This window comes from Tiliqua scincoides, chromosome 9 (assembly GCF_035046505.1).
Source record: "Tiliqua scincoides isolate rTilSci1 chromosome 9, rTilSci1.hap2, whole genome shotgun sequence".
NCBI classification, from domain to species: Eukaryota; Metazoa; Chordata; class Lepidosauria; order Squamata; family Scincidae; genus Tiliqua; species Tiliqua scincoides.
Window position 1 is genome coordinate 46,181,684 of NC_089829.1, and position 27,571 is coordinate 46,209,254.

General features: G+C 45.4%; 1 protein-coding gene across 1 annotated transcript; it reads left to right on the top strand.

Moving 5' to 3' along the window:
- DUS2 (dihydrouridine synthase 2) lies at window positions 1-25,211 on the top strand. The gene is made up of 16 exons (XM_066637242.1): window positions 1-63; window positions 2,260-2,402; window positions 4,356-4,401; window positions 5,572-5,663; window positions 6,157-6,200; window positions 7,607-7,671; window positions 9,164-9,207; window positions 10,971-11,036; window positions 11,476-11,546; window positions 11,691-11,777; window positions 15,901-16,069; window positions 16,671-16,792; window positions 18,780-18,923; window positions 20,841-20,928; window positions 21,991-22,064; window positions 23,984-25,211. The coding sequence occupies exons 1-16, from the start codon at window positions 24-26 to the stop codon at window positions 24,210-24,212; spliced, it is 1,524 nt and encodes a 507-aa protein (XP_066493339.1). The 5' UTR covers window positions 1-23; the 3' UTR covers window positions 24,213-25,211.
- The last annotated feature ends 2,360 nt before the right edge of the window (window positions 25,212-27,571 follow it).

Consider the following 27,571-nt stretch of genomic DNA (forward strand, 5'->3'; position numbering starts at 1 on the left):
GTTCAGGAGGGGCTGCGTCGCGCATGCGCAGTAGAGCTGGGTGGAAAGTGGACCTTCCATCAGGTGGGTCTGCCTGTCTCTCTCCTTCACTGTGTGTGTGAGTGAGGAGGAGAGGGGTGGTGGTGGTGATCATCATCATCATCATCATCTTTCCCCCCTCTATTGACTGACTTGGAGGGGCCCCTCTGGGACAGCCCATGTGGTAGAGGGTGTAGCCAGGGACGGGTGGGTATGGGGGGGCTGAGGGTCTCTATCTATGCACTGTTTATGACTTTTCCTTTTGAATCTCACTTTTCCTCCAGAGAGCACCACTAAAACTGGGTGGCGAAGAGTCAGCACAGACAAAAGAAAATATTCCTTTATCCATCATGTAATTAGTCTGTGGAACTCCTTGCCACAGGATGTGGTAAAGGCACCTGAAGGCCTGGATGTCTTTAAAAGGGGCCTGGACAGGTTGATGGAGGAAAAGTCCATCAAAGGTTGCAAGCCGTGATGGGTCTGTGCAGCCTCCTGGCTTTGGAAATTGGCTACCTTAGAATGCCAGGTGAGAGGGAGGGCACCAGGCTGCAGGTCTCCTGTTCTCTTGTGTGCTTCCTGAGGCATCTGCTGGGCCACTGTGAGATGCAGGAGGCTGGACTAGATGAGACTTTGGCCTGATCCAGCGGGGTGCTTCTTATGTAATAAATCTGTGAAACTCCTTGCCACAGGATGTAGTGATCCTAGATGTTTTTTAAAGGGGATTGGACAGATTTCTGAAGGAAAGTCCATCACAGGTTATAAGCCATGATGCGTCTGTGCAACCTCCTGGTTTTAGAAGGAGGCTACCTCAGAATACCAGATGCAAGGAAGTGACAGCAGGATGCAGGTCTCTTGTTGTCTTGTGTGCTTCTTGAGGCATCTGGTGGGTCACTTTGAGATACAGGAAGCTGGACTAGATAGGCGTCTGGCCTGATTCAGCAAGGCTAATCATGGGTGTCATCCAGGGCCAGCCCAAGACCTCCTGGTGCCCAAGGTGACATGTCAGATGCTGCTCCCCTTACCTGATGCTGTGCCCTAGACTAGATGGGACCCCTTTGGCCTGATCCAGTGGGGCTCTTCTGATGTTCTTATGCTTCAGTGGGAGTACCTTCCACATGTAGATCATTCTAGAAAAAACTGAGAGTTTGTCACACTTCCCTTGGTGTTTATTCTGGAAGCTCAACCTGATAGAAGTTAGACTCTTTTCAAAGGAAATTTGGTGGAGTTGCTCTCCTCCTTAACCTTCAGTGCGCCCTCTTCCTAGCGCCCTGTCCCAGTCCTGGTACTCCATCCCTTGAGGGTGGTGTAACACTAGATAACACTAGACACTAGTGGTGTCCTATCCAGCTTGTCAGTACATAAGAACATAAGAACAGCCCCACTGGATCAGGCCATAGGCCCATCTACTCCAGCTTCCTATATCTCACAGCGGCCCACCAAATGCCCCAGGGAGCACACCAGATAACAAGAGACCTCATCCTCGTGCCCTCCCTTGCACCTGGCATTCTGACAGCCCATTTCTAAAATCAGGAGGTTGCACATACACATCATGGCTTGTAACCCGTAATGGATTTTTCCTCCAGAAACTTGTCCAATCTCCTTTTAAAGGCATCCAGGCCAGATGCCGTCACCACATCCTGTGGCAAGGAGTTTCACAGACCAACCACACGCTGAGTAAAGAAAAATTTTCTTTTGTCTGTTCTAATTCTCCCAACACTTAATTTTAGCGGATGTCCCCTGGTTCTGGTGTTATGTGAGAGTGTAAAGAGCATCTCCCTATCCACTCTGTTCATCCCCTGCATAATTTTGTATGTCTCAATCATGTCCCCCCTCAGGCATCTCTTTTCCAGGCTGAAGAGGCCCAAATGCCATGACCCTTCCTCATAAGGAAAGTGCCCCAGCCCAGTAATCATCTTAGTCGCTCTCTTTTGCACCTTGTGCTGCATCCTGTGGTGAGCAGGCCATAACAGAAGCCTCTCAGGGCTACTTTGCGGCTGTATCTGTGCTGGAAAGTTGGATAGAGTTGGGTCTTCAGACAAGTGGTGACTCAGCCATAGATCCCTCTTCATTGTCCTTACAATGGGAGAAGTAGGATCACATCTGATTTTAAATATATATATGGAACTGTTCCATTTCTTGACAGTGCGTGTTAGACGTGTTACCAGGTGCAACTTGGAAAGGTGTTGAGCAGCATAGCTAATGGAAATGTATGTCAGTATTTTTGTTTCTGATTTCTTTCAGGCCTTTGTAAAGAAGCCATGACAGTGAGCAATGCTTCACTCTGTTTCCGAAATAAGACCATCTTGGCTCCCATGGTGCGAGTTGGCACCCTTCCGATGCGGCTGCTGGCTTTGGACTATGGTGCCGATCTCGTCTACTGTGAGGTATGGCAGATGAGTTCCTGGGTGATAGACCTGTTCCGACTTCCTCTAATCATTTGCAGTGTCAGGAAAAAGAAATCTCAGGTGCTTGGTGTCCAAGGCGCCTAACACTTGCAGTTGGCTCCTAGGAATTTGAATCTATTGATGATGAGAAATCATTCAGTACCAGGAGGGGCTGCAGAACGTTGGCTTTGCCTGCAAAAGCTCTCAGCTTCAGTCCCTGATGTCTCCAGGTTTGACAGAGAAAAAATTTGTGTCTCAATCTTTGCAGAAGGTCAAAGTCACCGAGTGTGGTGATCTAATTCAGTATAAGGCAGCTTCTTATGTGCAGTTAATTGATCATATATATCTTTCAGCTCCATTTTTTCAGTTTTCATTATAGAGTTCAACTTTCATTTAGGGAAGTAGAAGCGTTGCAGAGAAGCAAGGTGGTCTCCATTTCTCATCTGCTCTGGTTTGGCTGTACAGTCTTGCAGTTCTGCAAGTGGGGAGGAGGCATGTTTTACCGAGAATGATTTAGTAGTAGTAATAATAAGTATGTATAATACTTTCTGAGCATAAAAGTAGGCTACAAAGTTGCCCTTACAACAGCTCTGGAAGGTAAGTATTTCTGTCCCCATATTGCAGTTGGAGAAAGCTGAGGCTGAAAGGGAATGGGTTGCACAAAGCCACCTGGTGAGTTTGTGGCACAACTGAGATTTAAGCAGGGGAGGTGTTGATCCACAACTCTGTCACAGCCTAATGCTGTCCTGGGCTGGCCCAGAGCATGTAACACTGCTGGTGCATTGTCCACTGCATACTGTGGGCCAACCAGGGAGCAATGGAGAGGTAAGTATGAGGGAAGGCCAGAATGTTCTTACCCTCATCCTGTTTTAGGTGTGCTAGAGATCTGTAATTTTACAGTTATAAGTGGTGACCTTCATAATATGCTTGCCAGATTTTGGCATTATAAGTCCTGTTAAACCAGCATTAGAACCACGAGAGTAGAAGAAGGTATCATGCTGGACAAAACTGAGTATCGAACTGTGATACAGTTCCTCCATCTTCAAGGGAAATAGGTGCAAATGATCCATGAAGAGATGTCAGCTGTGTATGGTGAGGAATTTCCCATCATGTGAGACTGTCAAACAATGGAAATGGGAATTCAGATGTGGTTGCACCAGTCTACAGAATGACCCAAGAGAAGGCATCCATCAGCAGCCACAGTGGTGGCAAAGGTTGAGTAGCTAGTGCTTGAACACAGACGTGTGAGTGTTAATTTCTTAGCTAGGAAGAACGTTAGTTCAATATACATTTATAAAATCTTACACAAAAGCAAGGTGGCTGCATGGTGGGTTCCCAGGTTGTTGACACTTTTCCAAAAACAGCAAAGCATACAAAGCATTTTGGACCTATACCACAAGAACGAGGAGGACTTTTTAAGCTGATTACTGACCGTGGATGAATGCTGGGTATATCTGTATGACCCTGAGACCAAAGAAATGAGCAAGGTATGGAAACATGCCTTGTCACCCACCCCTAAAAAGACTAAGGTGCAACAGTCAACCACCAAGGTAATGTTGTTCATGCTTTGGGATAACAAAGGTGTAATATTGACAGTTTACTTACAAAAAGGGTTGAGAGTAACAGGAGTGTACTACAGGAACTTGCTACAAAAGTTATGGGATGTTATCAATGAAAAAAATACGTGGTTTGCTGTCAAAAGCTGCTAGTTGACGATGCACCTGCACACCAAGCTGCGGGAACAGTCACTATTAGATTTGCAACCTCAGTTTAAAGTGGTTTTCTTAGGGTGGTAAATGCAAGCTGTGGTCAGCCATGAGGTGGTGGTGGGATTCTTTCAGCCTGAGTGCTAGTCTGTGTGTTTCTTCCTCTTGTTTGAGAGTGCTTTTGTTTAAATTGAATCTCTTCATCCTGGGCTCATGCATTTTTGTAACTTTTGCCTTTATCTTTTAGGAGCTAATTGACATAAAGATGCTTCAGTGCAGGAGAATTGTAAATGGCAAGTATCTGTTTATGCATTATTTAAATGTGGAATAAGGTGACAGTGTCTTTGGGTGCTCCTTGTTTTCTTAAGACATTTCCATGTATTTTATAGGTAGCTTTGTGCTGCTTTTATTGAGTTTAAATCATCTGTAAAAGTAATTTATGGCCCAATCTTATCCTTTCCCTCCTCTTGCTGGTGCAACCTTGCTTCAGAAGATATAAATCCCCTTTCCCCTTCATAAGCCGCCCACCCTGCAGTGGATCTCGCCACAAGTCTGAGGAGAGGAAGGAAATGAGGAGGCTGCAAAAAAAGAGGATGGGATTGACCCCCTCCTACAGCCTCCCCACCTCCATTTCCTCCCCCTCACCTGCTGTGCTTGTTTACCTGCTCTGGCCTTCCTGCTAGTGCTCCAGCAGCACGCTACTCTAGTTCCACCAACAAGGCAGCCAGATAGGATTGGACTGTTAGTCTATACAAATTAAAAAAGAAAGCAAAATAGGCTGTTGTCAATCACATGTTGTATGAGAATGTTCCTGGATAAATCTCAGTTCTTTGGAATGGAACATTCATGATAATGACTTTCTGTTGCATGCTTACTAGATTGAACAGGCCAGATTTCTGAGTTCTTGCTTCCATGAACAATTTTGTATGCAGATGGAGAAAGAAGTTCTAGAAACTGTCCTTTGCTTTCAGCTACTGATTTTATGTAATTATGATGATGATTTTTTAAAATTGGGCCTGGCTTTGTTTGACTTAACAGATTGCAGATGTAAAAAAAAAGGTTACGGTGAAGGCACTGATTTGGTATCAAGAAGGATGTTAGTTGCCCATGTTGGTTTTATCAGTTGTAAAATAAAAGGATGGGTGTTTCTCTTTTGTGAATTGTGTTGCTCAGGCATTTACCCAGCCTTGTAAAAGATTTCAAAAGAGCAAAAGTAAGGAATGGTTGCCTGATTATTAAGCAGTTGCAGTTTTGATCTTTTCGTTGTTGTCTGGGTTCTATGCCACCTCTAGGATGTCTCTCCTGAAAACGTACTTAGATTCCTGAGTGAAATGGTTGATCCGTCTAATCAACATTGGCAAAGAGCAGGTCTTTAGGACTTCAGCATTGAGAAGCCTCTTGAACAAAAATATTCCTTGTGTGACCTTTCCCTTCACATGGTTCTGATTCTCTTCTTTGTACAGCTGCGCTTGGAACGGTGGACTTCGTCACTCCTAATGAGAGAGTTGTGTTCAGAACCTGCAAGAGGGAAAAGGACTCGGTTGTCTTCCAGATGGTAAGAGCTGGCTCACACTTGAGTTTCTGCTAACTAAATAGTATTTGTATTATTCATTGTTAAAAAATCAATGGCTAAACCTGTTCCTGGGAAACTCCTTTGTAATTTCATTGGTGTAGAGAGGGCAACAGTAAGAATCTTTCTGGGTTTCAGTACAACTGTGAGTGGTTTTCTTGCTGCAAGATGCTCCTGCTTCTCATTTGGTTGTGTTTGTGTTCATCCATCTGGGCCAGCTCCTTGTTGCTGTTAAGAAATGGATTGAGTGTTCTGTCTCCTCATTACTGCCTCATCTCAATATGCTTAAAAATGGCATTTCACCTGACCTCCTCTCATCCATTCCTGCAAGTCTCACTGAAATGTGTGTAGGCTAGAACCATTAGTAAAGTTCCATTTGCAGATTAGGCTTTTCAGGTTGCAGGGCTTGGAATTTTTTTAGTACATCCTCTCAATTAAGAAGGACCCTGCCTGTCTTTTTCTCATCTCTGGTGTTCAGGGGACGGCAGATGCTGAGAGAGCCCTGGCAGTGGCCAAGCTGGTGTAAGTATCAGATTTTTATTCTTTGACAATTTAACTTGCTTGGCATAATCTTGTCCAGTTAGTCCAATCTTGCATGTAAATCCACAAAAATTGCCAGCATGTGTGTTTTTGCTTGCCCTGCTCCCCCAAAGAACAAAGATTATATTCCTCATAACTTTTACCAGGCAAAACAGTAGATGGATAGATTCTGGTTTCAATCCAGAAAAGCACTTGTGAAATAGGGCTTTTCTGTCCCTTCCTCCAAGCTGCAGGCTCTACTAACCCTCCTCCAGTATAACCTGAGGGTTGTGAGAATCATAGTGTGGTATAATATAGTGTGGTAGGCTGCTGGGGTGAGGGGAAGACTGGTTGATATCCCCCGTTCCCTGGCATACAGCAGTATCGTTCCACTCAAGCAAGCCCTCCGCTGGATCCACCCCCATTATATCCGGTCATCTGGCAAATTTTTGCTATCTTGTATTCTTTAGTTTAATTCCTAAAGGGTTTAATATTCAAAGCTGTAGTCGTAAACACACTTACCTAAGAGTCAGTTTCATTGAATTGAGTGGGGCTTACTTCTGAGTGGGCATACTTAGGCTTGTGCGGTAAGAAAACCCTTCTTGGTTATATTTTATTTTTCACATTTTTTATGTGAAACCAGCCTCCTCCAAACAGCTCATGGTGGTGTACATGGTTCCCTCCTCACAACAACCCTGTGAGGTTGGGAGAGAGTGGCTGGCCCAAGGTCACCCAGGAAGCTTCACAGCTGAGTGGGGATTTGAACCTGGATCTTCCAGGTCTAAACCCAACTCCTGAACCAGTGCACCATCCTGGCTGTCATCATCATCCCAATCCCCAAATAAGCCTGGGGGTGACCATCGCAGTTTTGGATGCACAGTGTCCAGTAGAAACAATAAATGTGGAGTGGAAGGGAGATATTTTTCCTTACCTTTCTTCTCCTCCTTAAGGGCAGCAGCATCAATAGCTGGAGCAGCAGAGGGTTTAGGAGAGACGTTAAGAGCTACTCAGCTGCCAAGAGGTCAGCCAGAAGCTACATTGCATCTGTCCTGGAAAAGGCAAAGTACCCTCTAGTGACAGTTGCACTAGGGCCACGTGGCAGCAAAATTTCCATAGTGGGGGGGGGGGCACAGTGATTTTCTCTGTGTTTGCCAAAAAGGTAACAGTAGCCATGGTGGGACCACCAGTGAACTGGGGAGAGGCTTTTGTGTGATGCTCCCTCTCTCTACAGTAGCTGCTTTGAATTTTATTCTCATGTTGTTTCTGTTTGTTGTTGGCTGCCCGCCATAGATCATTTGATTGAAAGGTGGGACAGATAAAGAGATGAATGACACTCGCATTCCTGGTTCAACGCCCTGCTTGTTCCTGGTCTTTTATTCACATTTCTCATATCCTGTTTGTCTTCTCAGAGAGAATGACGTGGCTGGGATCGATGTCAACATGGGATGCCCCAAAGAATATTCCACTAAGGCAGGTTGAACTTTGTCTGTCCCTTTGTGTTTTCCCTTGAGGATTGAACTCCTTCTGTTTGCTTCTGGACTTCTCCTTAATCTTCATGTCATGCCTGTAGAGTATGGAATGCTGTACAGAATCCTTTGATTTAGTGATAATCAGTAACGCGCTTTGGCTGTGATTTGAGTGACTGCTTTATTTTCTGCTTCTAACAGTGGGCAAGAATGGCACTGATCTCTTATCTCGGAGATGTGCATTATGAACTAATGCCAAATGGAATGTGTTCTGTGTCACCAGCCTAAATAAATGTTTCTTGTGGGCTGAACTGCAGCATTTTAAGTCTATGCTTCCTCATAGCCCCACATCACCAGGTGGGGAGCTTTCGCTAGTAGTGTCGGTCAGTTTGTGTAGCGGGCAGTTGTAGAGTGTAGCAGTGCCTGTCATCGTGAATTGGCTGCAGTGCCTGTAAATACCGGACTGTGATGTTCTCAAACTGCAGTTTTCTACTCAAATTGGTAGAAATGATGAGACAATCTCCACTAGACTGAGGCTGTAATCCTGTGTACATACTTTCTTGGGAGTAAATTCCATTGAACACAAAAGGACTTACTTCTATGCCTAGGCTTGTGTTGTGTACAGTCTCTGTGATTTCACCCTTGTCACCTGTTCAAAAGACAAAAGCCTTTGTGAAGTACATGGGGTGTTTTACCGTCTCGTCGTGCTCTTAGAGCATGCTGGATTCCTTTCTTCTGAGTGGCTGTTGCCCGCTGAAATATTGTTGTTCAATATTCCCACTGCAAAGCTTCTATGCAAGCTGCTCAGTATCTGAATGGAAGACCCTGAATAAGCTGCTTTCTTCCTGAAAGAAAGAGCAGGGTGGTTAATAAAAATTCACAGCCAGAATGTCTCCTCTTGGCCAGTGAGGCAGCTTTCCAGCCTGTGTGCTCCTGCATTGACAGAATCACTTTGTATTTGTATTTTGTTGTTAGCTGCCTTGGCTAGGTGTGGTATAAATCCTTGAATTAAGCCCTTTCTGCCCCACATTGCATATATGCTAACTGCTATATGCAGTTACCCCTGCTAACTGGTAAGAGGCACTTTTTCAAGTGGGTGCTCCTCTTCTATTTAGCAGGGGGAGAGTAACTGGCCCACCTCCCCCCAGCAGTGTCTTTTCTAGTTGCTGCCTGCTGGTGTTCTTTTGCATCTTTTTAGATTGTGAGATCTTTTGGGACAGGGAGCCATTAGTTATTTGATTTTTTTTTCTGTAAACCGCTTTGGGAACTTTTTGTTGAAAAGCAGTATATAAATACTGTTGTTTATTATTTATTATTATGCAACAGGGACCAAATGTGTACACTTATGGGCTGGGCAGAAATCGGTTTAACCATTGAGAATGATTCCCAAGTGGGCAGGTATGCAACAGGATTGCAGCTACAATCACTGTCTTGATGTAGCCTTCTGTCATTTTTGTGCTGCCGAGATGATGAAGGCTTTTTTTGCGTTTCCCCAGGGAGGCATGGGAGCCGCACTCCTGTCTGATCCTGACAAAATAGAATCAGTAAGTAGTTTTTGTGTTTGGAATTGATCTCACCCTGTGGATAATTTTCTGGTGGTGCTGACAAAGCATAAGAGGCTGACTGTTCTAAGAGTTGGAGCAAGAAGCATACCCTGAGCACCATTTTTAAAGCTTCAGGTTTAATCCACTCCTGGTGTTTGATTTCTCCTTTTTTAAGTATATATGTTTGAAAGAGAAGGGGAGAGACTGAATGGCCTTGACTTCATTGTGCAAATATTCTTGACAACAGTCTTGTGAAGGGAGATATGCTTTTCTTTCCCCACCACTGTGGTGCTCTAGCCTGAGATGCTGCATTAGAGATCTGAGAAAGCCTTCCCTTTAATCCTGGGATTACAGACTTGTTCCGTGGGCTGTGATTGCACTTCTCCTGGAAACCCAGAATAATCCTTTGAAGCTCTGAATTCTGAAATGGCAGAATCTTTACTTGGCAAACTCAGAATTTATATGGTGGTTTAGCAGAGTAACTTTGTTTCAGGATCTTCAGTCAGTCAAGTCTTCAAAATTACACTGTGTTATTTTGCAGGTTTTTTTTTTTAAACATGCTGGTCTACTATGTATTTCCAATTTCTCAGTGAAAGGCTCAGCACATCTATCTCAGAATGCCAGGTGCAAGGGAGGGCACCAGGCTGCAGGGATCTTGTTGTCTTGAGTACTCCTAGAGGCATCTGGGGGGCCACTGTGAGATGCAGGAAGCGGGACTGCTTTCTTCTCCAAGCCACCCCACTGTCTCATATTACCAGCTGTAAAGTTTTGGATTCTCACCACGTGTACCCAGCCCTGCGTTTCTCAGCATCAGTGGTTTTTGAACTCCCATCATCCCCCTTTCATTGTTGCTGACAGTGGGCTGTGTTCACGTTGCATTGCTGCTGCTATCACCCAGTCAGGCCCCATCTGGGGAAGTGGCCAAGCACAATTTCTGTGGGCCTGCAGTACGTCTGTTAAATGGGAATCTTCCTCCGCCACTCCCGCCCATGATCCCTTCTCTGTTGTGAAAAAATAGGGCACCAGTAAATGTCCTTTAGCTGTTTTCTCATCCTCTTCACTGAAGCTTTTGGGTTGCGTTGCACCAACAGCTGGAAACAGCAGCAAAACATACATAATGTACTGTTGTCCACAAGTGCATGACCAAAACCTTTTCCAACTCTCTTCCAATCCCATGGATCTAGCATTGGTGTTGGGTGCATTCTGGCACCGCAGTTCTTGACTTCCACACATCCTGGGGCCATATACCCCGTCTTAGGCCCTGGTGATAGGCTAGAGTTTTGGAGACACCCTAGCTCACCACTCTCTTCTCTTTCACGTGCCCTCCTCGCCTCCATTTCCATATTCCTTTTCAAAATACAGGGAGTGGCAGGAGGGGGAACGGTGATGAGTGGTTAGTGTTCTGAAACTAGGCATTTTTAGAAATGGGATGCTTTTATGTCCCCCACTGCTGCTGAAATGGGGAGGGTCTGTGGCTCAGTGGCAGAGTCCTTGCTTTGGTTGCATGTGTTCCCAGGCCTGATCCTCAGTGTTTCTAGACAGGGTAGAGAAAAATTTCTACCTCAAATCCAGGAGAACTCCTACCAGATTGATGGTATTGTGACAATACTGAGTTAGAGCAACCAATAATCTGGCTCCAGCCTCCTATGTACCTTTGCAGGAGTTTAAGAATTTTTCACAACTGTGGCAATCAGCTGTTCAGGACTGTAGGGCAGCTTCTCCTACTTAACAGTTTTACATGGTTTTTCTCTCCCTTTATTTAGATTCTGACTACTCTTGTCAAAGGAATTTGTAAGCCCGTGACCTGCAAAATCCGAATCTTACCATCCGTGAGTATATATTGTCATGTTTGACCTATCTATGTGAAGGGCTCTACCCAGAAAGTACAGGAAATCTCTAGCAATCCAAAGCAACGGAGATTAACTGCAGTGAGAAAAGAACACTGTTGCCCTGACAAGCTGAGGCAAGACAATCAGAAATGAAGCATATTAAGAGGCAAATCCAATTCATTTTAATTTTCAATTTCCATTTTCAAGAGAAGTGTATGCGCTTGTTGCTGTAGGGCTGCCAAATCCAGCAAACAGCAGTTATGCAGACTATCTGCTACACGAGAATGTAAAAAGAGATAACTTGCGCGAAATCGTCTCTTCCCTTGTGCGGCCAGGAAAATGTTACGTCCTGTTGTTATGTCAGGATTCTACAGAAAGTGCAGTAGAAAATGTTGGTGTATGTCTTTTTTTCCACCCTCCACTCTCACCCCCTTCCCAGAAAGAAGAAACAATAAATCTGGTGAAGAAGATAGAAAAGACAGGAGTTGCGGCCATTGCCGTCCATGGAAGGTAAACCATCAATTTCTCTGGAGGAGAAGGAGCTTTGGTGAGCTCTTCTTGAATGTGGTCCGGCCCGGCTGGCTGGCATTGCATCTGCACTGTTCCAGTAATCTTAGATCTGTTTGTTTACCTTCCACTCTCTCCTTTGCAAAGGAAGAAAGAAGAGAGGCCTCAGCATCCTGTCCATTGCGATGTGATCAAAGCCATCTGTGAGGCAGTCTCCATTCCAGTAATAGCCAAGTAAGTGGGGCAGGAGGTGTCTTCTGTGCAAAGCCTCCGAATCTTGAGCATCTTTTTCTAGAGACTGTGTGCTTTTGAACTCTTTGTTTAATTTTTTAGGGTTTGAATGATGCTGGCTATATCTGTTGCTTGTACTGTGTATTGGTGTGTGTGTGTGTGTGTGTGTGTGTGTGTGTGTGTGTGTGCTTTAAATTAGGAATACTCAAGTCTCTCTGGATTCCTGCTGGAAGAAAAGCTGCGTATGACATCTTCAAAAAATAAAGAAAATAAATAATAAAAATGGGAAGGACATTAAGAAAAGCAGCCCAAGGCAGACAGCAAAGACCAATAGCATTGCCTTCTTGGTTCAGAACTCTGTGAGCTGGGTGCTTACGTACAGAAAACTTCTGAATCAGGCTATCCAAATTTGGAAAAGCAATTCTGCATCCTGCAGAAGCTCTTTTCTTTTAAGAACATTTCTGCCCCCCTTCCCCAAGGCAGCCAGCCATGACCATGTACAAAAAGACAAACTGAGGCAATAAGGTCTGCAGCCTCTTCCAAGAGGCCAACAGGGAGAGTGCAGTTTGTAATTCAACAAGGAGGAAATTCCATAATTTTGGTGCTGCTACTGAGAAGGCCCTCCCCCGATTGCTACCAACTGAGCTTCAGATTATGGTGGCACACACACAGGAGCCCCATCTCCAGGCTCTCTCGCATGGAAGGAGGCGGTCCTTGGGGTACCTTGGCTCCAAGCCTTGAAGGAATTAAAGTCAAGAGCAGCACTTGGTAACCTGCCCCGAAACAAACCCACAGCTGAAGGAGCTGACAGAGTCAAACCTCCTCGCCCCTGTGACCGGTGGCGTCGCCCGGTGTGGGAGGCCAGCAAATTACCCCTTTGATGGACCTCCTCCCATGCAGTGGGTGGGGCAGCACCCTGGGTGGTGGGCGTGGTGATGTAACATCACCGCACCCCCACTGGGTTTTGGTTGTAACTTTTGACTGGGCACAGGTATTTCAACACGGTTTGTTTCATTGCATTCTGCATGAAATTACACATTGTTTACGTTTACACTATGTTGAAGCCATATCACCATCGGGATCCACCTGGCTTTGCAAGTCTAAAAAAGGAAAAAATTCACCTTTCCAGCGGAAGCCTCTGTTTTATTCTTTTTATTGGGCGGGGGAGGTTTTCTTCCTTCTGGAGCATTTGTTGAGCTCCAGTTCCATCAGATTGGGACCATTCAGATTGCCTGGCCTGACCAGAGCCAAGGCACTTTTGCTTACTTGTGAGTAAATGCCTACTCATGATTAAATGCTTAGTTACACTTTCCATGGACTCAACAATTTTTCAGCTTGGAGGGAGGGACTTCCTTCTTGGGTGTTTTTTGGGGGGCTGTGTTCATTGGACCATTTTGGTGTCATTGGATTCTTCTCAGCCTGCCCTTTCCGTTGGACTAAGGCAGTCATTTTCAACCTTTTTCAACTCATGGCACACTGACAAGGCACTAAAATTGTCAAGGCACACTACCAGTTTTTTACTTACATTAAATTACTACATTACGGTTAATCTTGAATTAATAAAATTAATACAATTAAATCATTACATGACAAAAAAATGACAAGAAGCATGGAGAGGGAAGTATATGTGGTTTCTGAAAAGGAGGAAAAATTCTATGTTTAAATTCTTATCAAAAGTGCCAGAAAGTGTTGGCAAAGACAGGGCAGGTTGATCACATAGTGGGTGAGGGGCAGTGAGGAGAAATGATTGAAACAAGTGCAGGATTAAACTGGGGGTGGGGGAAAGAGAGAGAGAATGTGAGGCAGTGATTCTGTATCTTTGGAATGTGTGGACAAGTGAGGGGAGGGACAGTAAGAGAGTTGCTAACTGTGATTGTGAGATTTTGGGGGGGTATGCCTGGGGAAGGGGGTGGAGGAGAAGAGGAGAGAGAAGTGCCAATTGCCTGCTTATGTATTTGAGAAAAAAGAGTGCAACCAAAAGCCCAATCCTATGCATGCCTGCTCAGAAGTAAGCCCCATTATAGTCAACGGGGCTTACTCCCAGGAAAGTGTGGATAGGATTGTGGCCCAGCACCCTTCCTCTAAAAGCCCCAAAGTGCAGGGAGGGTCGCTTTGGGGAGTTGCAGGCAAACTGGCAAGGAAAGGGGACTTTCAGGGACTGCCAGCCAGTCCTTAGGTTGGGGGCCTCAGCAGACTCGCTGGCTCTGTACCTGCCTGCCTGCTTCTGGCTCCCTCTTCTCACTCACTCCGCAGCTCCCACCTCCTGGCTCCTCCGGGCTGCTCTGGTTGGGCAATCAGCACGCAGGCAGGCAACAACCGCCTTTGCGTCCAACCCTATGCATGTCTACTGAGAAGTAAGCCCCATAGTAGCCAATGGGGCTTACTCCCAGGAAAGTGAGGATCAGGTTGCAGCCTGAGTCATGCTCAGTGGCAGGAGCAAGCGCCAAGCGGACTCTGCAGCTGCTGCGTGCGACCAGCCCCTTCCCTGGCTGCTCCCTTGCTTGTGCTGCCTGCGGCTGCCTGCCACAGGAGGCTCAAAGCAGCTGCTTCTCCTGCACACGGCACACAACTGCTGCCTGCCTCCTCTGATCCTGCACACCTGAGGCTGCACACCTGAGGCAGCCTCGCGGCACACAGCAGTTGAAAACCGCTGGACTAAGGCATGATCACCTACTCATAAGTAAATGCGCGATAGGGTTCAGTTTCACTTTCCATAGGGCTCCATGCATTTTTTTCTGGGGTTTTTTTTTGCCATAACTGTTGATAGAAAGGAGATATTTCACTCTGCTTTTTTCATTGCATTGTGCTGTAAATTCTGCATCCAACAGTATGACATGATGGTATTATTCTTAAAAACCATGATTTTATCGCGTGACCCTCCCCAGTGTGTGTCACTCCCCCTGTGCGCATCACCCAATTTGGCCTGCACCTCCGTAGCGATGACAGTGCCTGTGACCATCAGCATGCAGCATTTGCTCTTAGTTTACATAATTCTGCTTGAGCTCTTTGGGAAGGAGCTAAGAGTTGTGCAGGCATTGAAGTCCCACTCCCTCAGCTTTTTGAGATATTGCTCACACACTTATGCACAAAAATTGGTGCTAGAAGCATTGTGCTTTTTTTTTTTTTTACTTCCAAACCACAATCTCAGAGGAGCCAAATTCTGCACCCTATTCTGTATTGCTGTGAATCACAGCACTTGGTGGTACTTGTTGGCAGGCTGAGGTTTTGGCTGAGATCTTACTGACTGCTTTAAAATACTCCTGAGCTTTTGTTCTTAAGCTGGGGCCATCTGCTCTGAATCAGAAGTGCCTTTGACTGCCTTGATACAAGGTTTCTTTCACAGAAATGCCAGACCTGAGCACTTTCCTGGCATTGTCCCTTGTGCCTGACAGGTGCAGACTGTTCCAATAAGGCCCCCCCAAATGCTCGGGCTCCATTGTTCATAAAAGTTTTCCAATTAATGACAGCTTTAGCTCTTGGCTCTCAAGGATCACAGCGTTAACAAAATAGGCATTAGCACTCAGGGCTTAAAATGCTTTGGCAGAAGAGAAAACTACAGTCTTGTAGCTTGGCATTTAAGCTTCAAATTACAAAACCTGTTCAGGGGAGCTTTGAGTCCCAGAGACTTTCTCAAAGTAAGGGAACATTTTCTCCCTTGAACCGGGGCAAGCCTCTGCTGCCCTGTTGGGCCTTCTAAGCTTTGTGCCAGTGATTTTGCTGGCGCAGGTCCACATAGACCTGAGTAGGTTGTTTTAGGCTGGGAGGGGGTCGGATAGGATATCGGCAGAGCATCTGCTGCCGGTATGTGTCCCCAGTCACTAACATACTCCCTGGCCTTTGACACAGTCCCTGCCTGGTTCCTTCCCCCTCCCTGCCCTGTCCTGCCCACCTCATTTAACTCCCTTCTGGTTAATCCACCAACTCCCAAGGGGGCAGGGAAGGACTGGGAAGTGTCATTGCCTCTGCTTTTCCCCACCTGTATCCTATCCTTTGAAAACCAGCTTCATCAACACTCTCATTTGCAGCTGTCTTTATGTAGCCTGCCCTGTCTTCAACATGTTCTGAATTCAGCTGCTGGTGGTGTGTTTGATCAGTGCTGATGGCCACAATGTCTCTCTTATTTCAGTGGAGGTTCTCACGACTTCATTAAAGCGTATTCTGACATAGGCACCTTCCGGCAAGCGACGGCGGCATCCTCAGTCATGGTGGCCCGTGCCGCTATGTGGAACCCCTCCATCTTCAGGAAGGAAGGTCCGTTGCCCCTGAAGGACGTCATGCAGGAGTATATCAAATATGTATGCATTGGACTTCTTGTCATTTTTGCATTCTGAATAACCTTTGACAATGGCAGCAGTTGCAGTAGCCTAAACTCCATGCAGAAGAGTTTGTTTCTCCCATAATCCCAGAATTAATAGATGCAGATTTTGGAAACCTGTGCAGTATTTGGGGGGCTCACCCCCACCCTGCCGAAAGATGAGCAATTTCTCCAGTGCTAATTTTTGCCAGTACATTTTAAAATTTCATCCGGAGCAGAGAGGGCTAGAATGTGACCTTTCTTAGGAGAAAATTGAGAGTTCTTGGCATTCTAAAGGGCTGCAATCCTAACACATTTTCCTGGGGGAAGAGTAGGCATGCATAGGATTGCGCTGTACGTTTCTCCTACTGGGTTCAGAAATGGATGACTGATCCAGACACAGGTTGCTTGACAGCAAGCCCTCTGGGTATTTGGTTATAGATAATCTAGAAATTTCAGTCTCAAAGTATGAGAGAGCAAGACAAAATGAGACGTATTAGAAGCAAATCCCTGAAATAGCTTCCATCATTGACTACAAAGCTGTTTTCTTCACAATCGCCATACAACTTCTGTCAATTTTTCCCCCTGTCTCTCTCCCTTAGGCAGTGCGATATGACAACCACTACACCAACACAAAGTACTGCTTGTGTCAGATGTTAAGGGAACAGTTAGAAAATGTGCAAGGAAAGAAGCTGCACGCGGCACAGTCCATGCAGGAAATATGGTAAGGGTCCTTTCTTTTGACTAAAGTGGTGCCCATGGGTAGAATCCCCAAAGTTGGAGAACTGGAAATCTTCCTCATCATGGTGCAGCAAATACCAAAGTGACGGTCTTTATAAACAAAATCAAGATCCATCAGTAATATGTGAAAGCATTGAAGGACATTTTGGATGACATGAGCACTGTCTGCTTTATTTACCTTTTCATGGTTTGAAAACCAGACCTGGATCCCATCAATGTTGGATGCACACTTTGCAAGGAGGTTGCTTAAATAGAAGTTTGGTGCAAGGAAGGGGCAACTGACCCATTTGTATGACACACACTGACAAGGCCTGCAAGAGGCCCATGCCTGAGCTCTGCCAGCTGATTGAGGAGCAGATATGGGTCTGTTATTGAACATCAGCAGTTTGCACCCCTGTGCTGAGATTTAAAGCTGTTTGTGGGTTATGCCTGTTTTGGTGTGCAGGCATTGGAACTTGCAGGCACTGTTTTCATAGGTTATCTAAAAAACTGCTTTTTATGGAGTTGCTCCATCTCACTCAGTATTGTCTGCACTGACTGGCAGTTTCTCCGTAGGGTTTCAGGTGGAGGGTCTTTCCCATCCGTATTGGAGAGGCAGGGGCTGGATCCAGCAACCTTCTCTATGCAAAACAGGGCCTAGTCATTTGCAAACGCTCTCTCTTTGACCAGAAAGGATCCAGTTTCTATCTGTGTTCATTTTTGAAAAATTGACAGTTCTGATTTGAGCCATTTGGGCACCTGACTCTGTGCAGTCCCCAGTACTCAAATGTGACGCTCACAGTTGTCTCATCCTGCACCTGTCCAAGGCTTATCTTCGGCACCATTGTTCATGAATCAGACATGATGGCAAAACAAACAATTCAGCACCCCTTCCTTGAAGTCTTCTGGTCTCTCTTATGTCAGATAACAGTATTGGCTCCGTGCATTCTCAGAGTGGGCTGGGACTGACCCCTAATGGCCAGCTAGGGTATTATATTGAGTGGAGAGCAGCACAATCCTAGACGTGTTTACTCAGAAGTAGTAAGTACCCACTGTTGCTTTCTTCCTAGTAAGAGTGTTTAGGACTGCAGTCTAGAAGTCCAGCCCAGCCATAGAACATCAACCACAGACAACTCTGTTAAGCAGCTGCGGTATGGCAGTATGAAGAGGCAGCTTGCAGGAAAGAAGTGTGTGTGGAGGGGAGGTGGCACTGCTGAAACCTTGCTCTGTCACTTTTCCCCTGCAGTTCTTTCCTCTTTGCTGCTTTTTCTCCAGCTGGGCTTCTGGATAGATATTTTCTGTGTCCTGAGGGAAAAGGAGCTTGTAGGCAGAGGAAAAACTGAGCATCTCTCTCTTCCCTGCCGTCAGTCTCCCCTTCATCCTGCTCCTTTAGGTCTGCCATAGTTCCAGCCTGTGCATTTAGTTCAAAGAGGGATTTCAGAAGTCAGGTCCTCTTTGCAGTTTTCCATGCTTCCATTATATTAGAGAGCTGCAAATTAAGATTGCTGCGGTTCAGATCAGGCCTCTGCCATGAACTCTCACTTGGTAACCTTAGGCAAGCCTCTCTCTGTCGGCCTCAGCCCTTCCCATCTGCAATGCAGGATAATAACTGACCTTACAGGATTGTTATAAGGGCTGAATCAAGATAATACACAAACATTTTCAACACTCAGGAAGTACCATGTAAATGTTAAGTATTTTTTATTTTTAACGAGGTACATGCAGTTTCCCAACTTTGGTAAGCCCTTGCACAGACTGCACTAGCCAATACTGATCTTGGCCTGTCTATGGCATGAGGTGCCACAGAAATCTTTTAAGTACAATTGCAAAGAGGGAAAATAATCTTGCTGTCCTCACGATAAACAGATTCTTTGTAGTTTAAAACTGTCTCTAACTTCCTGCACCCCAACCTTGTACGGGTCTCTTTCTGCAGCTGGGATGCAATATTTCTACCATTATTTGAAATACTTGATGGTTTTGTGTTCAAATAGCAACGTCTTTGAAATGAGCAGTTTCTACAAAGAAATATCCATGCTCCTGGAGGTGAAGACTCCTTTACTGGAAGTCAAGGATCAAAGTGAGGAAGACCCCTTGGAAGATGCAGATGTCATAAAGATGGCAGTTCGGTTTGACAAGTAAGAAAAATGATGGACTTCCTCTGTTTCTTTAAGACAAGGATGACCAACTTCAAACACATGAAATGTCCGTGCAGTGTCATACCCTTGGTCTGTCTAGGCCATATTGTCTATCTTGATAGGCATAGACTTTCCAGAGTTTCAGAGAAGAATTTTTTCTCTACCCTACCTGAAGAGATTGAATACCTGCCAGGGATTGAACCTGTCTGAAGCAAGTGCTTCACCTCTTGATCTACACCCTCCCCCGCACTGCATCAAATTGTCTATTTCTGTATTTCCAATTCTGGAACTCATGTGCTCCAGTGTAGACAGAGACCCGCACCATGTACATTGAATATGGAGTCCAAAAGATAAATGTAACCAAGTGAGACCACAAAAGTGAAATTGTAAACCATTTTTTTTAATTCAGAGACAATGCAACCATACAAACCATAGATCCACTTTGGCATGAATTCTTCATATTGATCATCAAAATTCCTTCTACGACTACTAGATATAATAAGGCTTCTGTTTACTCTGACCCACTGTGTAAGTTCCGAAAGTCACTGATATCCTTACAACAAATCTATCCAGTCAAGCACTAAGATTTGCTTTTTGTTTCCTAATATTGGAGGAATTTGCTTACTGCCTTCAGTGTATTTTCATACCTAGTTCTTCCTTCTCTAACTTATCATAATTTGTCATGTCATAAGATGATAGGATGTCATAGTTGTTCAACATTTAATTCCTTGATTTTTGGAACTCTCCTTTAATCATATGAGAATCTGAGAAACCGAATAACCCTTTAAATCTGGGAAACCAAAATCTTCCTCTTTTTCTCTGCTCTTGTTTGAAGTTTGCATAGGCAGGCTTTGTCCCTTCCTAGCTGATTGAAAATTGCAACAGGTTAGGTTGCTTGTAGTAGCAAATCAGGGTTGCTTACTCCTGCATAAGGTCTGTTGCCCTAAGCAAGAGCACCTGCTCTGCAGACAGAAAGTCCCAAGTTCAATCTTTGGCACCTCCAGGTAAGCAGAGAAAGATGCCCATCTCTGAAACTCTGGAGAAAGGAGCAGACTTCGTGGGGAATGAAGAGCAGGAATGGCTCTTCATGGGGAATGAATGGCTCAGCAGAAGACCGCTTTGAAGGAAACGTCCTCTGTGGCAGAGTTGGCATCGTGCACTCTTGCATGAGCTTTCAGCTTCTGCTGATTACAACAGTTTGTTATAAGCAAGATGTTAAATTAGTCTGGCAAATCAGCATCTTGCTTCTCGGGAACCAAGTCTGGCACTCCTGAAAGAAAGATCTGTTAAGTGGGCATATGCTTTTTGCATAATGACTCTGAATTGTTGCTTGCTTCCTTCAGTAGCTGGTGCCAGGACACTGTGTTTGTGTTTGGGTACCATCATTCAGCTGGAGTGCATAAAGAACACAAAATATGACAGGATGTTGGCTTCCTGAGCATCTTGGCTTTCATGTTTGTTCTTGGTTTCTTGGTTTTTTGTGTTTAAGTATTGTATCTCTTTGTTAGAAAAACAAGTTTCTAGCCCTTATGATGGCAAAGCTATGCTTGAACGTATGCAGACAATACTTGATGACATATCAGGAGGCAAAGATTTGGCTGATTCCTTTAGGGGTGAAGCTTCCATGCCCCACATAGCCCTTTGACTTTCACTGTGTCTTGTCTGAAACATGTATACAGGTCATGGACTTTGGTTTCTCTTGGCATCGAATTTGGACTACCTGGGTACAAAATTGAAAAGTCCTGGTCTTTGTCTGGAAGAGGTTGTGCCTTCAAATATCCTGTCTCAGGGAGGCCCATCACTTGTGGTGGCCCCGACGGTTCTTTTGCTGTTAAAAGACTAGCACAGCTTTTCTCTTGCAGTCATTTATTGCACTTATTCTCTTACCTAATTATTTGTTTTTGTTTCTCCCTTCAGACGAGAATATCCCCCACAGATTACACCCAAGATGTGTCTCTTGGAATGGTGTAGGAAAGAGAAACACCCTCAGCCTGTTTATGAAACGGTGAGTCTGCATTGAATGTATACACCAGGCAGACATTTAGGTTGCTTTGGACATTCACATGCAAATCTGCTTCCCAGCAAGATCAAGGAGTCATGCTGAGGTTGCATGAAAAGTTGGGCACATAGGCAATTCAGATGACCTGGGTCCCAGCATGGTACAAGCAGAGGTCGGGTGTGTTGCATGATACTAGCAACTGAGCGGGTAGATTTAGGTGACTGAAGTCAGCCAGCCAGATCTGCTGCTCAGGATGCTGCAGTGGGTCTTGGAGCAACAGGCATGGAGAACGTGCAGTGTCTGAAATGAATTAAGTCACAGGAGAAGGCAACACTGTGCAGAAGAAATTTAATGCTGATTTTGTGTTATTGTCCTAATAGGGCATGGCTATGAGGGCTGTCAGGTGAGCGTCTGTATTTTTAAATGTACCACCAAATCACTGGTAGAAATATCCTGTGCAAATTCTACAGCCATTGCCTTTTCTCATGTTGCTTCTCTCAGTTTTAGTCAGAAGCTCCTTTTATTTCTAGCTCTGTAGTATTGGTAGGAGTTATTCCTACTATTGGTGGAAATGGAACAAAAATTGGGGTGACTGGACCAGTCAGGTGAAACTGGCCTCAGCGACTGGGGAGATTCCCCACTCTGATTGCTCCAGAAGCGTTTCTAGGGAGCTGCCTTATGGCGGATTCATCTCCCCCGTGGCCCCAGGGTGAGAATCCCACAGTCTGGAATCTTCAGCTGCAATTCAAAGACGGCACACTCCAGGACTTGTGGGTGCCGGGTGGGATGTCTGACCCTATTTTTTTTTTAAAGGGACCCGTGCTGTTGCTAGTGCTCATTCCCTAATTCTTATTGATTGCTTCACACGTCCAGTGTGTTTGGTGTCTTGCAGAGTCACACCACCCACTGAGAGAGGTCTCTCCTCCTGACACACACACCATCCGAATGTACAGTGGGGGCAACCAATACATGGGGGGAGAGAGAAGAGCAGGGAGGTGCTCTGGGGACTTCATTGCAGCCAATGCAGGGCGAGTCATGTTACCTCTTTGACTTCTTGAAACACCTTAGGTTGAAAGACCCATGGACAGACTCTTCCGTTCTGTTGTCACAGTAGCAGAACAAAAGTACAGATCGACCTTATGGTAAGTCTTTTTGGAGGCGTATTTTCCAAGAGGGATGGGGGCAGGGGATGAAAAAAGCATTTGGATAATGTTTTCCAAGTCTGGAGGGACTTCAAATGTGTTCTTTCAATGGAGCACTGATAATCCTGCAAGATTAAGTAAATATTATCATCTCCCCATATTGCAGATGGGGAAGACTGAGGCTTAGGGGGAGTGGCTTGCACAAGGCTCCCTCACAAGTTTATGCCATAGGGATTATTCTAACTGGGGAAGTCTTGACTTGCAGTTTGCTCTGTCTCTCTGTATTCATATGGATAATCCTGGGTGGTGGACCTGGAAAGAGAAGAATACTGTTTGTTTTTTAAAGTAAGGAGGCTGTTTTTGTAACACATGTGCCCTTGTGTTTAAGAAAAAACAAGTTGTGCATGTGTGCCAGTCTTCTTATGTGGGAATTTGAATCCTGCAGTCATAAATGTTTCACTTACTTTCCATAAAGTTCTGTAATGGAAGCATCTCCTTGGTGCTGAAATTTCACATAGGCTGGTTGTTGGAGAAGCCCTAAGAACATAGGCAAAACCCTAGCAGTGTTTCTCAAACTGGGTCAGGACCCACTAGGTGGGTCGCGAGCCAATTTCAGGTTGGTCCCCATTCATTTCAATATTTTATTTTTAATATCTTAGACTTGATGCTGCCAAGGTATGGGACTGCATTTGGGGAAATGTTACAGACCTGTTCTTTTAACAAGCTACTATGTATATTCTTTTAACAATGATAGTAAATGATAGTAGACCCCTGGGGGCTGGGGGCTAAGAATAGGCCCTCAGTTTGGCTGTACTTGTCGTAAGAGGCGACTAAACAGCCACCGGGTAGATGGGACTCGTTAGCCTGGGAAGGCAGCTCATCTGAGAGAAGGAAAACTCTGATCCCAAACCTCCACTGCCTTGTGGCTTCATCCAGTTATGGAAAAGGCTTCAGGAGTCAACCTCCAGGCAAAATCCGGAGCCGGAGTTCCTGAGACAGTTCATGGCTGAACACAGTCACATTCTGGCAACTCCTGCGACGTCGCTGGAACCAACAGTATTGGCTTCTGCCTTTCCATTGGACCATTTCAGCGACGTGGAGAGGGAGGATTTGCTGCATGGGTAACGGCCTATCCTCCATACCTACTTTACCCAGGCTTCGCGCAGTGGAGAGGACACTCTGTTCCAGAACCACCATTCAGAGCGCGATACCATAGTCTTCTGAGACTGAAGGATGCCAACTGATGATAGTAAATGGGACTTACTCCTGGGTAAGTGTGGGTAGGATCGCAGCCTAGATAGTTCAAAATTTTCCTACTTGCTGATGTAACTTCTGGTCATGACATCACTTCCGTTGGGTCCTGACAGATTCTCCTTCTAAAAAGTGGGTGCTGGTGCCAAATGCCTGAGAACCACTGCCCTACAGGATCAGGCTAACAGCTTCCTTCCATTCGTTCCCTAGAACTAGCTGCACCAGCCCATTAGTGTTCTGTCTGCCGTATCCTTATTCTGCTCCATCCCCCTCTCGGGGGCAAGTGAGCAAATAGAGGTGGGCACCCTCCATCATTCTGCTACCTGAGGCAACCTGCCTCAGCTGGCCTCTTGGATGGGTCAGCCCTGAATCTGGAGGTTCTTTTTAGCTAACATTACTGCCAGTAATGTTAACTGCATTGGTCAACTGTGACAAGATGAAGAACCTAACCTTTCTGGAAGGCCATTTTTTCCAACTTTAGCCAAATACTTAGGTAGAGGTGTTTGTTTCCGGTGAGTTAGGTAGGTTTACAGCCTAAGTCTTACGAAACATGATGGGCTTACTTCGGAGTAAAGTAAATAACCCTGTTTTCAAAAACCTCTACCTGTTGGTTTGGAGTGAGTGGCATGTGTGTTGCTGTCTTTCCCATTTTGTCTTCTGTTTTTCAGGGACAAGTCAAAGAAGTTGGCAGAACAAGCCGCAGCGATTGCCTGTTTGAGGAGCCTTGGCCTCCCGGAGGGGAAGCGGAGTGAAGGAGTAAATCACCTGGTTAACAAACGCAAGAGGCAAGATCAGGAACTTTTAAACAATGGAGAACAAGGAAATGGTCTTGTAATAGAGGAGACCTATAAGAAACCTCATGTTACTTTGGGAGCTTCTGCTGCTGATATTTCATAAGTGCCTCAATAGGGTGACAATGAACAGTTCACAACTATGCAGCTCTGAATTCCCACCTTCCATCCCAACCTCTTAATAATCTCCCCTGCTTTTTACCTGGATTCACTTGTTTGGAACAGGCAGACATGAATTTTGGGCTCCACCACGTATGATGTTGTTGGCTTCTTCCTGTGTTCTTTCAGTGCGTTGCACGTGTGAGAAACAAGCTGTTTGGCCTTTGATGAAAATGAGAAGATTGGCTAAGTATTAAGTTATCGTTCCCTCAAACTTATTTGAATCTGGGCATGTGGGGAGGGTGAAAGGCACCTGTCTGCTTTTTAGAATTGATCTGAAACATTTGTTGGAAGTCGGTTTCCTACTGGCAGTCTCCAAACCTGCACATTTACCATTTGCCAATGATTCTATCTTTGACACAAAGAGAAGTGACCAAAAAACAAACAAACAAACCCTAAGCCAGCATTTCCCAAACTTACCCAACTTGCAACACCCTTGAGACCCAGAAGAAAATGATGATGCCATGAAATGCGTCATGCGGTGATGTCACTGCCACTTCCGGTTTTGGAGGGTGTTCACAAGCCTCAAAACAGCAGTGAGAGGATCGGAGCAGGCAGGGTTTTCCCAGTGTGTGGTTTTCATGTGCTGCAGCTCTTCCTGCCAGAGGCTCACAACACCCCACAGCATTGCAACACATGCTTGGGAACCACTACACTAACCCCCTCGGCATGCACATCAGAAACAGTCTATTTGATGTCTGATGTTTGCTTGCAGACTGGTGATCATCCCAGCTCAGGCTGGCTGCAAGAGAAGGAGTGTGGAAAGGGTTCCCCGCAACATTGCTATCCAGTGGTCTTTTTTCCCCTTAAACTTTTAAGAATGTATGTTTTTTAAGTATATGAATTATGACACTCAGAATTGCCATTCAAAATGTTAGACCTCTCATTATGATCTGTCTTCTGCAGCTGTCAGTGAAAACAGGATATCTTGTCTCCTCAAGTGCAACTTGAATTTATTTTGTCTAGGTCAGTGTTTCTCAGACTGCGGGTTGGGATTCTCAGACTAGGTGGGTTGTGAGCCAATTTCAGGTGGGTCCCCATTCATTTCAATATTTTATTTTTACTATATTAGACTTGATGCTCCCATGGTATGTGACTGCATTTGGGGAAATGTTACAGATCTGTACTTTTAACAACCTATTATGTATATTCTTTTAACAATGATGTAAATGGGACTTACTCCTGAGTAAGTGTGGGTAGGACTGCAGCCTAGGATTGTTAAAAATTTTCCTGCTTGATGATGTCACTTCTGGTCATGACATCACTTCTGGCGGGTCCTGACAGATTCTCCTTCTAAAAAGTGGGTCTGGGTGCTAAATGTGTGAGAACCACTGGTCTAGGTTTTAAGTGTTGATGATGTTCTGGTCCAACAGGGGCAAGTATTTTTATTGATTATTCACACTGATACATTGTACCCTTCCTCCAAGTAGCTCAGGGTAGTGTATGTGGCTCCTCTGGCTTTACATCCTCACAACCATCATGTGAGGCAGTGCTCCTGGTTCTCCCAGTAAGCTTTACGGGTGAGAGGGAATTTGAACCCAGGTTCAAATTGAATTGAAATTGAACCCAGGTGCAAAAGAGAGCGACTAAGATGATTACTGGGCTGGGGCACCTTCCTTATGAGGAAAGGCTACGGCGTTTGGGCCTCTTCAGCCTAGAAAAGAGACGCCTGAGGGGGGACATGATTGAGACATACAAAATTATGCAGGGGATGGACAGAGTGGATAGGGAGATGCTCTTTACACTCTCACATAATACCAGAACCAGGGGACATCCACTAAAATTGAGTGTTGGGCGGGTTAGGACAGATAAAAGAAAATATTTCTTTACTCAGCGTGTGGTTGGTCTGTGGAACTCCTTGCCACAGGATGTGGTGCTGGCATCTACCCTAGACGCCTTTAAAAGGGGATTGGACAAGTTTCTGGAGGAAAAATCCATTACGGGGTACAAGCCATGATGTGTATGCGCAACCTCCTGATTTTTGAAATGGGTTATGTCAGAATGCCAGATGCAAGGGAGGGCACCAGGATGAGGTCTCTTGTTATCTGGTGTGCTCCCTGGGGCATTTGGTGGGCCGCTGTGAGATACAGGAAGCTGGACTAGATGGGCCTATGACCTGATCCAGTGGGGCTGTTCTTATGTTCTTATGTTCTTATCTTCCTGGTCCAACACTACATCGCACTAACTCTCTGAATCCCCCTTATTCCCATGATCCACTTTTATTTTTGGATCAACACATTGTGGTCAAGAAACAAAACTATGAATGACCTGCTCAGGTCTACAGGACAGAATAAATGTGTTAGGGCATGGATGCTGGTGGTTATGGCAAGCCCATCTGTTACAGGGAAACTGTGGCAGGTGGAGAGTGTGGAAACCTGGTTCGCCATCATCAAAGATGATGGTGGAGAATTTATCCCATTGTGATGGTGTCCTCAAGGCAATGGGGACTGAGCTGAGAGAGATATTTCTTTCAGTGGTTTTGTACAGAAAGTGCTATGCTGGATGGACGCCTGTATGGAGATGCACCAGGAGGAGCTGTACCCCTTCTTTCCAGCAGAGGGCAGTGTGGGCCACAGATGGATCGCTTGTGCTCTTGGTCCAGCCCAGCCATATGCTATTCTAAGACTAGACTCGGAGCATAAGAGGCTACCACTAGACTAGTTCTGCTATTATACTTTTAATCCCAAACAGACTACCCAGTGTAGCAAAACCATCAATGCTCAACCATACTTCAGCATCTGATATGCCCCATCGATTTAGTGTCAGCATTGATTTTTGAGAGAGCTTGGTGTACAGAATGTGCATTATTTGTGGGTTTTTCAGTGGTGGTCTATCCTCATCTGAGAGCCTCTAAGGTGTGTTTCTCTTAAGCAAAGCATCTACTGTCAGATTCAATCAGCAAGGGGTGAAGACAGGCAATCCCGGGGTGCCCCTCCCCCCATTACAGACTTCCGCCTGCAGTTTTTCTCAAATCCAAGTCCGATTGTTGTTTCTTACCACTGGAAGACTTTGCTTTGTTTACCCAGTAAGAATCTCCAGGGTGTGGCAGGCAACAAATCTGAATTGCAGATTCAGTAAAATGCAGGCAAGACCCTTTGAAGTGGATGTGCTGTCAAAAGGAGAGCCAGCCTCTGCACATACCATTGGCTCTGCAACGCTTGTCTGAAGTGATTCTCACAAGCACTTCGGCCTCGAATACTCCTAGGTTGGGGATTCCCTTCTGGGAAAATTTCAATGGAATGCTTTCTGGAATGCCCCCAGCACCAGACTGAGCCCTGCCCTGGAATCCAGGCCTGAACGTTGGTG